The sequence below is a fragment of the Gorilla gorilla genome, chromosome 20 (assembly GCF_029281585.2).
Source record: "Gorilla gorilla gorilla isolate KB3781 chromosome 20, NHGRI_mGorGor1-v2.1_pri, whole genome shotgun sequence".
NCBI lineage: Eukaryota > Metazoa > Chordata > Mammalia > Primates > Hominidae > Gorilla > Gorilla gorilla.
This window is the reverse complement of record NC_073244.2, coordinates 10,132,963-10,145,769: the sequence shown is the minus strand read 5'-3', so window position 1 is coordinate 10,145,769 and position 12,807 is coordinate 10,132,963. Positions and strand designations below refer to the sequence as shown.

Below are 12,807 nucleotides of genomic sequence, written 5' to 3'. Positions count from 1 at the left end.
ACCCTCACCCCAGCCTTGGGGAGACCAGCGTGGCTGGCTGCTGCTTCCGTTTCTTTATTACCTGAGCCCATCCGGACCCTCAAGACAACTGGAGCCCACCCTGCCCTGGAAGGCTCAGCTCCCCTGCTTGAGGACGCCGCACACCTGTTCCAGGACGTGACACAGGCTCTGGTCCTTGGGCGTCCTGCTGGCCAAGGAGATCTGAAACGAGGGGGTTGGGCCTCAGGCTGTGCCCGGGGGTCCTAGCCAGCCCTGCGCCTCACAGTCCACCGTGCAAGTCCAGCATCCTGACTGAGCCCCCCTGAGACCGAGGCACAGGGCTGGGGTCCCGCAGCACAGCCTGCTGCTTACCCAGTGGGGCAGTATGTAACCGAGGGCCTGGCTCCCGGGGGCAGCGGTGCTGTGTGGAGGGGTGGGGCTTAAGTGCACACTCCCGATCCTGCCCCCACTTCAGCCCCTCCCTGCCTGGGTTCCAGACACCCATGGGGACACCACAGCCTCCACAGCTAGCCGAGAGCTGAGCAGAATGAGTCCCTTTCTATGCCAGGTGGAGGGAAACCAGGAACCACTACCGTAAGACACTCAGGGGCGGCCAGGACCCTGGGCCCTCTGCAGGGGAGCCACTCCCAAAACCCGCTGCCGGGACTTCCTCCGGCACTGCCAGAGCTTAAAGCTCCACAGTCCAATCAAATCTGGCTTGCACCCTGCTGGGGTGGCCACGGGGTGACCAGGGTCACCAGTCTGCCAGCTGGGCTGTCTCAGGCCCCTGAGGCCCACGGGGCTGATTGCTCCCACCTTTTAGGCTGCCCAGGGGGCCTCTCCTGGGGCCCCGTTAGGAGGTCTGCGGGGACTTGGGGCTCACCTTAAGCTTGTCGAGGTAGGTGTGCTCCTGGCTCCAGGGTTCCTGGAGCCTCACGAGGTCAGGGGAACCCTTGTAGAACTCCACCAGCAGCATCTACAGGACAGAGCATGGACTCCCAGGCTCCCTCCAAGCCCGAGGTACATCAGCCCCTCTCCTGGGGTTCCAGTCTCAGGCAGCCCTGAGACATGACCCCATCACTAACAAACCAACCACAAAGAGGTCATGAGTGACCTTAGCCAGAGGGCTCACCTAGCTTAGGCCCAGGAGGGCTCTCTCGAGGGGGAGGCAGCAGCGTTGCCCAAGTGGCTGCCACAAGAGGTCCACCTGGACCTGCACTCACCGAGCCCAGTTCTCCAGAACCACACGGGCCTGACGTGGCCCCCTGGTTCGGCCTCATCCCCAGCAGCGACACCTGTGAGGTCACAGGTTTGACGCACTAGTTTAGGTTTTGTTGGGTTTTTTCCTTGAGGTAGGGTCTCACTCTGTGGCCCAGACTGGAGCGCAGTGGCGTGATCTCGGCTCACTGTAACCTCCACCTCCCGGGTTCAAGAGCTTGTCCTGCCTCAGCCTCCCAAGTAGCTGGGACTATAGGCACCCGCCACCACTCCTGGCTAGCTTTTCTATCTTGGTAGAGACAGGGTTTCGCCATGTTGGCCAGACTAGTCTCGAACTCCTGACCTCAGGTGATCCACCCACCTCAGCCTCCCAAAGTGCTGGGATTACAGGCGTGAGCCACTGTGTCTGCCTTAGTTTAGTGTTTTAAATGCATGTTGAACACACAGTTTTTAAGTGCTCATCCAGTTACCACCCAAAGTCCCTGGGGTTTCTCTACTGGACAGCCTGGCAGAAGAGGCCGGTGCCTTGGAGAACAGCAGGTGGGGAGGTGAGGGAGGGCAGAAGTTGGAGGGACCCTGGCAAGGGCCTGGACTCTGTCCTGAGTGATGGAAGAAGCCCTAACCCAGGCCCCCAAGGCGCCACCAGCCATAGCTTCCCAAGCCCACCGGTGGGAAGCAGACCAACGCATCGTGTGCCCAGCTGCGCACTGCCAGCCCCTGCCTGCCCGCCCCGCAGCGAGCTCACCATCTCGTGAAGGATGTCATTGGTCAGGAAGCTGTCCTGGACGTAGGCCATCTCCACATCCATGGGGATGCCATAGTCACTGGGCCTTTGCTGGCAGGGACACAGACCAGTCAGAGAAGCCTCACCAGCCCGCAGCCCATGGCAGCTGGGGACAATTGGCAGTGCCCGGGCTGGGAACGGGAGAGTGCACACCCCGGCTCAGCTCTGCACCGGGATCAGCACCTGGTGGTGGGACCAGGGAGGCAGGGTAGCATCCTTACTCTGGGAGAGGCCCAGAAGAGAGCCAGGGCCCTGAAATGACTTCCCAGGGCTGACCTCTGACTTCAGGGCAGGATTGGGGAATGAAGCCAGGCAGGGTCAGGAAGGGAGCCCTCTTTGTACTGAGCAGCCAATGACACAACGGAGGCCCCACGCCCAGGACCTCACCAAAATATGGGCAGGGCAACAGTCACGTCCCCGTTTCATAGATGGAGAAACTGGGGCCCCAACTCTCCAGTGAAGCCTGGCACCAGGGGCCCCTGCCTAGTGGTGACCCAAATGCCCCGGTGCTCCCGGGCCCCGCAGGCTCTCCCAACAGCCCCACCTACCTCGGGAGGAGGCATCACCCAGAAGGGCGAGATCTTGGACTCGGGGCCTGGGTTGCCAGAATAGTAAGGGGCTGGCAGGAGAGAGGGAGAGAGGGGTTGGGCCTGGGAGGCTCGGCTGGCCCAGCATCCCCCCTCCTTGCTCCCCGCACAGCCCCATCCCGCGTACAGCAGAGCAGGGCGAGGCAGGGCTGGAAGCCATTGCTGGAGCCCTGCAGCCGCAGCTGGTAGTCCATCTGTGCGTCGATGTCCTGCAGAGATGGCAGCGCCGGGCTGTGCGGGTGGCTGTGGTACCAGCCCACCAGGGACAGGCCCCGCAGGAACAGGCTCTGGTAGATCTGGGGACAGAGGCGCAGCTCAGGGGGCGCAGGGGCCTGAACGGCTCTAGTGAGCTTATGTGGCTGGCCAGCCCTGAACGAATTCCTGCTGTCTATCAGGCCTGGGGACACAGTGATGACCAAGACAGGCCCTGCCCCCACCGCCCCTGAGTCCAGTGGGAGCTGGAGAGACAGCCAACAAGTACGTCTTTTAATATAAAAGACGCACCCTGCCACAAAGCCAGGACACCAAAGTCATTTTGTTCACCGCTGTAGCCCAGCTTACAGAATAATGGTCGCCACACAGTAAGCACTCAACAAACAGTTAAAACTAGGCAGGGAGCAGTGGCTCACGCCTATAATCCCAGTGCTTTGGGAGGCTGAGGCAGGCAGATCACTTGAGGTCACGAGTTCGAGACCAGCCTGGCCAACATGGAGAAACCCCCCTTCTCTACTGAAAATACAAAAATTAGCCAGGTGTGGGTGGCGCGTGTCTGTTCTCCCATCTACTATGGAGGCTGAGGCAGCAGGATGTTGAACCTGGGCAGCTGATGCTGCAGTGAGCCATGATTATGCCACTGCAGTCCAGCCTGGGCAACAGAGCAAGATCGTGTCTCAAAGAAAAGGAAAAAAAGAATAGCAGCTGGCACTTATGAGTAGTGTTTAATAGATGAGGCCTGGCACTGAGCATTCAATATTAGCAGCCCTTCACTTTTTTTTTTTTTTTAGATATAGGGTCTTGCTCTGTCACCCAGGCTGGAACGCAGTGGTGCCATCTCAGCACACTGAAGCCTCAACCTCCTGGACTCAATCCATCCTCCTGCCTCAGCCTCTCAAATAGATGGGACTACAGGTGCGTACCACCATGTCTGGCTAATTTTTTTTATCTTTTGTAGAGACGGGGTCTTGCTGTGGCCCCAGGCTGGTGTCGAACTCCTGGGCTCCAGTAAACCTCCTGCCTCAGCCTCCCTAAGTGCTGGGATTCCAGGTGTGAACCCCCGGCGCCTGGATCTGATGGCCTTTCATTGAAGCTGCTCATTTTACAGACAAGGAAACCAAGGCTCTGAGAGGGGAGGGGGCTGGCGAGGTTTCAGCACCAGGGCTAGGAGATCCAAAAGCAGTGCTCTTAGGCTGGGTGTGGTGGCTCACACCTGTAATCCCAGCACTTTGGGAGGCTGACGCGGGTGGATCACGAGGTCAGGAGTTTGAAACCAGCCTGGCCAACATGGTGAAACCCTGTCTCAACTAAAAATACAAAAATTAGCTGGATATGGTGGCGCACACCTGTAATCCTAGGTATTCAGGAGGCAGAGGCAGGAGAATCACTTGAATCCGGAAGGTGGAGGTTGCAGTGAGCCAAGATCGCACCCTGCACTCCATCCTGGGTGACAGAGCGAGAATATCTCAAGAAAAAAAAAAAAAAAAGGCCGGGCGCAGTGGCTCACACCTGTAATCCCAGCACTTTGGGAGACCGAGGTGGGCAGATCACGAGGTCAAGAGATCGAGACCATCCTGACCAGGCACGGTGGCTCACCCCTGTAATCCCAACACTTTGGGAGGCTGAGGTGGGCGGATCATGAGGTAAAGAGATCAAGACCATCCTGACCCAACATGGTGAAACCCCGTCTCTACTAAAAATACAAAAAATTAGCCGGGCACAGTGGCTCACGCCTGTAATCCCAGCACTTTGGGAGGCCGAGGCGGGCGGATCACGAGGTCAGGAGATCGAGACCATCCTGGCTAACATGGTGAAACCCCGTCTCTACTAAAAATACAAAAAATTAGCTGGGCGTGGTGGCGGGCACCTGTAGTCCCAGCTATTCAGGAGGCTGAGGCAGGAGAATGGCGTGAACCCGGGAGGCGGAGCTCGCAGTGAGCCGAGATCGCACCACTGCACTCTAGCCTGGGGGACAGAGCAAGACTCCGTCTCAAAAAAAAAAAAAAAAAAAGCAGTGTTCTTCACCCTTCACCATGGGGTCCCAGGCACACAGACGGGCATGCTCACCTGCACAGTTGCTGGGTGATGACACTGCCAGCCACTGGGCAGTCGCCAGGACAGCTATGTCCCTTCCCAACCCTTCCCAGAATGCCAACTCCCAGGTAGCCCCTCACCTCCTCTTCGATGGCAGCTGCAGTCTCTGCGTCCCCAAGCCGGCTCCGACAAGGGAAGGCTCTGAGCACCGTCAGCACTGTGGGGAGGGGCAGCTGTGACCCCGTGACCCCGGTCCCCCAACACCCCCGCCCACCCGGCCCTGGATACCCACTCTGGCTGTTGATGTCCCAGCGGCCCCCCAGGTAACCCACGACCTCACTCCGCGTCAGGTGGCTGTGGAAGTCCTGGGGAAGGGAGGGACAGCAAAAGACTGGCTCAGGCTGTGGCCCTGCCCCAACACTGGAGCCAGCCTGTGCCCTCATTCTCTTTGAGACTCAGTCTCGCTCTGTCGCCCAGGCTGGAGGGCAGTGGCACGATCTCGGCTCACCGCAACCTCCGCCTCCCCAGTTCAAGCCATTCTCCTGTCTCAGCCTCTCAGGTAGCTGGGATTAGAGGCGTGCACCACCATGCCCAGCTAATTTTTGTATGTTTAGTAGAGACAGGGTTTCAGTGTTACCCAAGCTTGTCTTGAACTCCTGAGTTCAGGTGACCCACTGCCTCAGCTTCCCAAAGTGCTGGGATTACAGGTGTGAGCCACTGGGCCTGGCCATGCACCCTCCTTCATACATTTATTGAGCACCCACAGTGTACCAGTAGCAAACAAAGCAGACAAGGCCCCAGCTCTCATGGAACTGATACGCAGGGGAGCCCCGCCCGCTGCCCACCGACTGGGCTCCCCAGGCCCCTGCCCAGGCCTGGGAGCGCCTTGCCCCTAGACAGGGTGGGCCACACACCAGCAGGAACAGCACGTTGCTGGAAACAGCCACGTTGAACGGCTGGAACTTGTTGATGGCTGCAAAGGATGTTACTTCCACCAGGGTGTGGGGGTTCCTGTAGGGGCCAGGAGGGTCGCACAGTCTCAGGAACCCCCAGGCTCTTTCCTCACCCCCACACTGACTCCCCCCACCCCACAGCTCTGAGGATCTGAGGCTCTGTCCCACCCCCCACCCCTGCCCTTGCTACCCCAAGACCAGCAAGAGATCCAGGTGAGCTGGGGCAGGGGCAGAACTTGGGGTGAGTCTGACCTGGCCAAGTCGCGGCTGCCCAGCATGCAGTAGCGGACCGGAACCCGGATCTTGCTGTCCACCCGCTTCCCTGGGGTTGTGGCCTCTGGGAGAGAAAAAGGCAGGGTCAGTCCCTCCCCAGCCGAAGTTAGAACAAATTAGGTGGCCACTGGGTGTGGTGGTGCATGCCTATAATCCCAGTGCTGAAGCAGGAGGATCGCTTGAGCATGGGAGGTTGAGGCTGCAGTGAGCTGTGATCACACCACTGCACTCCAGCCTGGGTTACAGAGTGAGACTCTTATTTACAAAAAAGAAATTTTTTTCCACTGGGAAGCTGAGGTGAGAGGATTGCTCAAGTCCAGGAGTTCAAGACCAGCCTGGGCAAGATGATGAGATCTCATCTCTGAAAAAAAATACAAAAATTAGCCGGGTGTGGTGGCGCACACCTGTGGTCCCAGTTACTCAAGAGGCTGAGGTGAGAGCATCACTTGAACCCAGGAAGTTGAGGCTGCAGTTAGCCATGATTGCACCACTGTACTCTGCCCTGGGGGACAGAGCAAAACCCTGTCTCAAAAAAACAAAACAAAAAAAAACAGGTACAGTGGCTCACGCCTGTAATCCCAACACTTTGGGAGGCCGAGGCAGGTGGATCACCTGAGGTCAGGAGTTCAAGACCAGCCTGGACAACATTGTGAAACTCCATCTCTACTAAAAATACAAAAGTTAGCCAGGCGTGGTGGCTGGCGCCTATAGTCCCAGCTATTTGGGAGGCTGAGGCAGGAGAATCGCTTGAACCCGGGAGGCAGAGGTTGCAGTGAGCTGAGATTGAGCCACTGCATTCCAGCCTGGGCGACAGAGGGAGACTCCATCACAAAAAATTAAATAAATATATAAAATAAAATAAAATCCAGCATTTGAGCTTAAGAAGTCAGGCAGTGAGTAAAACTGGGCAGTGGGACTGTCTTCAGCCCAGGCCTCGCCCGGCTCCAGACTTAGGGCCCAGCTGACTCTCCATGTCTCCATCTTGGGGGCCCTAGGAGAAGATCAAGGCCCAACCTCTCCCCAGTCTCCTCCCCAACCCGAGCTGTATCCGCCCCTGTCCTGCCTCCCCTCCCCACGCCTCTCACCCGGGTGGGCAGGCTCTGAAGGGCTCTTCCCCAGTGGTCTCCGACTCTTGTCCTCTGCTGAGACCCCCGCCAGAACGTCCTCCTCCTCCTCTTCCATCAGCAACTCCTCCTCCTCCCCTTCACTGGCTGGGCTCTGCAGGGGTTAGGGGTCAGGGACAGCGGTGGGACCCTCAGCTGGGTGCCCCCCACTCTCCCTACTAAATCCCACCCCAGCCCTTTGGCCTAAGCCGTAGGTGCCACTGCCCCACATGACCACTAGAGGGAGGGAGGGAGCAGAGAAGGCCTTAAACAAGGCCTTAAGCTAAGACCTCACATTTTATTTATTTATTTGTAATTTATTTTTTATTTATTTATTTTTGAGACGGAGTCTCTGTCTGTCGCCCAGTCTGGAGTGCAGTGGTGTGATTTCGGCTCACTGCAACTTCCGCCTCCTGGGTTCAAGTGACTCTCCTGCCTCAGCCTCCTGAGTAGCTGGGATTACAGGCATGCACCACCACATCCAGCTAATTTTGTATTCTTAGTAGAGACGGGATTTCTCCATGTTGGTCAGGCTGGTCTCGAACTCCCGACCTCAGGTGATCCACCCACCTCGGCCTCCCAAAGTGCTGGGATTACAGGCATAAGCCACCACGCCCGGCTCACTTCGCATTTTATAATACAAGCCCTGCGCAACCTTTGGTGAGCACCATTGCCATTTATGCCTAGTGTTCCATTATTGGAATGCTAAGCATATGGGAGCTATTTATATCCTACTGCTCAAAGTCATCGCCAAGGTCTGATTGCAAAAATTCAAAGAATTGCAACCTCAGGCATAAATGGGTTTAAACTCTCTGAACTCTATCTATTCTTTTATCTTTTTTTTTTTCTTTGAGACACGGTCTCACTCTGTCACCCAGGCTGGAGTGCAGTGGCACGATCTTGGCTCACTGCAACCTCTGCCTTCCGGGTTCAAGCCATTCTCCTGCCTCAGGCTCCTGAGTAGCTGGGAGTACAGTTGCCCATGACCACGCCTGGCTAATTTTTGTCTTTTTAGTATAGATGAGGTTTTGCCATGTTGGCGAGGCTGGTCTCAAACTCCTGACCTCAAGTGACCCACCCGCCTCAGCCTCCCAAAGTGTTGGCATTACAGGTGTGAGCCACCGTGCCCAGCCAACTCTATTCTTTTTTTATTTTTTTGAGACAGAGTCTCACTCTGTCGCTGAGGCTGGAGTGCAGTGGCATGATCTCGGCTCACTACAACCTCCACCTCCCGGGTTCAAGTGATTTTCCTGCTTCAGCCTCCCGAGTAGCTGGGATTATAGGCATGTGCCACCACACCCAGCTAATTTTTTGTATTTTTAGTAGAGATGGGGTTTCACCGTGTTAGCCAGGATGGTCTTGATGGTCTGACCTTGTGATTTGCCCATCTCGGCCTCCCAAAGTGCTGGGATTAAAGGCGTGAGCCACCGTGCCCGGCCGCCAACTCTATTCTTATCTGTAAAAGGGCACGATGACCTCCAACTCCACGGGGATGGCATCAGGGTGAAATGAAATCATACGCACAAAGCATTTAGCATACACCTAGATGCTCCGTTCATTGAGCGAGCCAGCACCATACACAGGTGGCTTTCATGTCTTTCAGTAACCTTTCCTCACGGCCAGGCGCGGTGGCCCACGCCTGCAATCCCAGCACTTTGGGAGGCTGAGGCGGTGGATCACTTGAGGTCAGGAGTTCGAGACCAGCCTGGCCAACATGGTGAAACCCCATCTCTACTAAAAATACAAAAATTAGCCAGGCGTGCTGGCGAACACCTGCAATCCCAGCTACTCAGGAGGCTGAGGCAGGAGGATCACTTGAACCCGGGAGGCGGAGACTGCAGTGAACTGAGATCACACCATTGTACTACAGCCTGGGTGACGGAGCGAGACTCTGTCTACAAAAATACAAATTAAAAATAACCTCTCCTCCAGTTCTGTCCTAAACTGCCCTTGTGGAGGTGACCTCTCTGGGTCACATCTTTCTGTCCTCGTCACCTTCTCGGCAGCATCTGACCCAGCACATCCTCCTACCTACCGGGACACGGTCCTCACACGACCCCTGGATCCCATGCTTTCCTGGCTCCCTCTCACCTCCCCTCTCGCTGTTGTTGGCCCCAGGCTGGGTTTTCAGGCCTCCTCCCTCCACACCCCTCCCAGGTGGCCTCATCCCCTCTCAGGGCTCCAAATTCTGTCTACACCTGACACTGCCCACGGTCCTGTCTCCAGCCCAAGCCTCGCCCAGCTCCAGACTCAGGGCCCAGCTGCCTCTCTATGTCTCCATGTGGGGGACTCACAGGGTCACACTCAACACAGCCATGCTGGGCCCCATTGAACCCCCAGATCTGCCCTTCCCACATCCCCCAATTTTGGCAGCTCGATCCACCCACTTGCTCAGGACTCCAGCATCTGATCTATCAGCAAACCTGGCGGATACACTTCCAAAAATACCTGGAACCTGCCCACTTCTTCCCTGCTCCATGGCTGGCCTGGGCCACTCCATCATCCCTCACCTGGACCAGCTCACTCACCTCTGCCCTGGTCCCTGGATCCCACCCTAACCCCCGACAGTCTAGTCCCCATAGCAGCCACCAGAGAACGCCTGTGAGCACCTCAGTCAGATCCTGTCCTTCCTCTGCCTGCAACACTCCATGGCTCCCACCTTCCTCCAGGTCAAAGCCCAAGTTCTCCCCATAACCTACAGGGCCCTGCATGACCTGCCCTGTCCCCTTCCCATCCTCCCCACCTCCTTCTCTCTCCCTTACTCACTCGGCTCCAGCCACACAGGCTCCTCGCTGTTCCTCCAACACACCAGGCACGGTCGTGCCCCAGGGCCTTTGCAGGGGCTGTTTCTCAGAAGTCCTCATGGCACCCTCCCTCCCTCCCCACCTTCAGTTCTCTGTTCAAATGTCACCTTCTCAGTGAAGCCCCCCGACCACCTTCTTCCCCCACAACTCCCACCCAAAGGCAGGGATTTTTGACTTTTTTGCCCTCTGCTTTATATTCAGTGCCTAAAACAGGCCTTGCACACAGTTGGCCACTAACTGAATACATACTGAAAGAATGGTTTCCTGCCGGGCGCGGTGGCTCACACCTGTAATCCCAGCACTTTGGGAGGCCGAGGCGGGCGGATCACGAGGTCAGGAGATCGAGACCATCCTGGCTAACACGGTGAAACCCCGTCTCTACTAAAAATACAAAAATTAGCCGGGCGTGGTGGCGGGCGCCTGCAGTCCCAGCTACTCGGGAGGCTGAGGTAGGAGAATGGCGTGAACCCGGGAGGCGGAGCTTGCAGTGAGCCAAGATCGCGCCACTGCACTCCAGCCTGGGCGACAGAGCAAGACTCTGTCTCAGAAAAAAAAAAGAAAGAAAGAATGGTTTCCTGTGTCATCTTAGCTAGGCAAGAGTGCCTGGTAATTTAATGGAACACTGATCTAGGCATTACTGCGATGGCATTTGTTACATGTGATTCGTATCTACAGTAAGGTGACTTTCAGAAAGGACATTGCTCTTGACCAGGCTCCACGGCTGGCTCACACCTGCAATCCCAGCACTTTGGGAGGCAGAGGCGGGCGGATCACCTGAGGTCAGGAGTTCAAGACTAGCCTGGCCAACATGGTGAAACCCCATCTCTACTAAAAATACAAAAATTAACTGGGCATGCTAGTGGGCATCTGTAGTCCCAGCTACTCAGGAGGCTGAGGCAGGAGAATCGCCTGAACCCGAGAGGCGGAGGTTGCAGTGAGCCAAGATCACGCCATTGTGCTCCAGCCTGGGCAACAAGAGCGAAACTCCATCTCAAAAAAAAAAAAAATAGACCCAGTCACTGAGCCACTGAGGACTCGGCAGCCTCCCGTTGAGCACCCTCACTGCCTGATGCTCCATCCCTCCCACTCGCCTTCTCCCGCCACCACTGCCTTCCACAGGCCGTTCCCACCAAGGCAAAGGAATCGTGACTGGCTGCGGTGGCTCATGCCTGTAATCCCTGCACTATGGGATACCGAAGCGAGTGGATCACTTGAGGTCAGGAGTTCGAGACCAGCCTGACCAACATGGTGAAACCGCATCTCTAATAAACATGCAAAAATACAAAAATTAGCTGAGCTTGGTGGCGTGCCCTTGTAGTTCCAGCTACTCTGGAGGCTGACACAGAAGAATTGCGTGAACCCGGGAACGGGAGGTTGCAGTGAGCCAAGATCACAGCACTGCACTCCAGCCTGGACAACAGAGCGAGACTCCATCTCAAAAACAGAATTGTATCTTTTGTCCACTATCCAGAACCTCCACTCTTTCAACCCCTCTGCTGATGCAAGTAACAGTGATGACCTGCTTCCTGCTGGCACTGAGGACTGTATCCATATAAGAATTCAACAGAGGCCGGGCACGGTGGCTCACGCCTGTAATCCCAGCACTTTGGGAGGCTGAGGCAGGTGGATCACGAGGTCAGGAGTTCAAGACCAGCCTGGCCAAAATGGTGAAACCCCGTCTCCACTAAAAATAAAAAAATTAGCCAGGCCTGGTGGCGGGCGCCTATAATTCCAGCTACTTGGGAGGCTGAGGTAGGAGAATCGCTTGAACCTGGGAGGCAGAGGTTGCAGTGAGCCAAGATTGCACCACTGCATTCCAGCCTGGGCGACACAGTGAGACTCCATCTCAAAAAAAAAAAGAAAAAAAAAAAAGAATTCAACAGAAAAATGGCAGGAAAACGCTTACTACTGTCCTGCAAGAAATCAGTGATGATTACGATAAAAAGAAACTAGTGAAGGTGTTTAAGAAGAAATTTAGGCCGGGCGCAATGGCTCACGCCTATAATCTCAGCACTTTGGGAGGCCGAGGGGGGTGGATCACAAGGTCAGGAGTTTGAGAACAGCCGGACCAACATGGTGAAACCCCATTTCTACTAAAAATACAAAAATTAGCCGGGTGTGGTGGTGCGTGCCTGTAATCCCAGCTACTCAAGAGGCTCAGGCAGGAGAATCACTTGAACCTGGGAGGCAGAGGTTGCAGTGAGCCTAGATTGCGCCACTGCACTCCAGCCTGGGCGACAGAGCGAGACTCCGTCTCAAAAAAAAAGAAATTTGCAGTTTGCCTGCCTGCAATGATACTGTAATTGAGCATCCAGAATATGGGTAAGTCAGCTGGGCTTGGTGGCTCACGCCTGTAATCCCAGCATTTTGGGAGGCGGAGGCGGGCAGATCACCTGATGTCAGGAGTTCGAGACCAGCCTGGCCAACGTGGTGAAACCCCGTCTCTACTAAAAATATAAAAATTAGCCGGGTGTGGTGGTGGGCGCCTGTAATCCCGGCTACTCGGGAGACTGAAGCGGGAGAATCATTTGAACCTGGGAGGCGGAGGTTGCAATGAGCAGAGATCGTGGCATTGCATTCCAGCCTGGGAGACACAGCGAGAGTCCATCTCAAAAAAAACAAAAAACAAAAAACAAAAAACACAATATGGAGAAGTAATTCAGCTACAGAGTGACCAGTGCAAGAACATTTGCCAGTTCCTTGTAGAGACTGGACTGACTAAGAAGAATCATGTGAAGGGTCAAGGGTTTTTTTGCCACTGCGCCGGGCAGGTTCATGGGCATTTTTTTTGCCACTGCGCCGGGCAGGTTCATGGGCATTTTTTTTGCCACTGCGCCGGGCAGGTTCATGGGCATTTTT

General features: G+C 55.9%; 1 protein-coding gene across 3 annotated transcripts in view; it reads right to left on the bottom strand.

Moving 5' to 3' along the window:
- Nucleotides 1-30: 30 nt before the first annotated feature.
- The window catches only part of MPND (MPN domain containing), a 17,795-nt gene continuing 5,018 nt past the window's right edge, over nt 31-12,807 (bottom strand). The window contains exons 4-13 of one of the 3 annotated variants that reach the window (XM_031004239.3): nt 7,127-7,259; nt 6,021-6,105; nt 5,730-5,826; nt 5,108-5,180; nt 4,956-5,032; nt 2,696-2,864; nt 2,530-2,600; nt 1,943-2,032; nt 863-955; nt 31-201 (exon numbers count right to left, since the gene is read on the bottom strand). In XM_031004239.3, the coding sequence (XP_030860099.2) occupies nt 115-201; nt 863-955; nt 1,943-2,032; nt 2,530-2,600; nt 2,696-2,864; nt 4,956-5,032; nt 5,108-5,180; nt 5,730-5,826; nt 6,021-6,105; nt 7,127-7,259 (975 nt within the window). In that variant the 3' untranslated portion in view covers nt 31-114. The other 2 variants (XM_031004240.3, XM_055371307.2) reach the window with 2 other exon arrangements.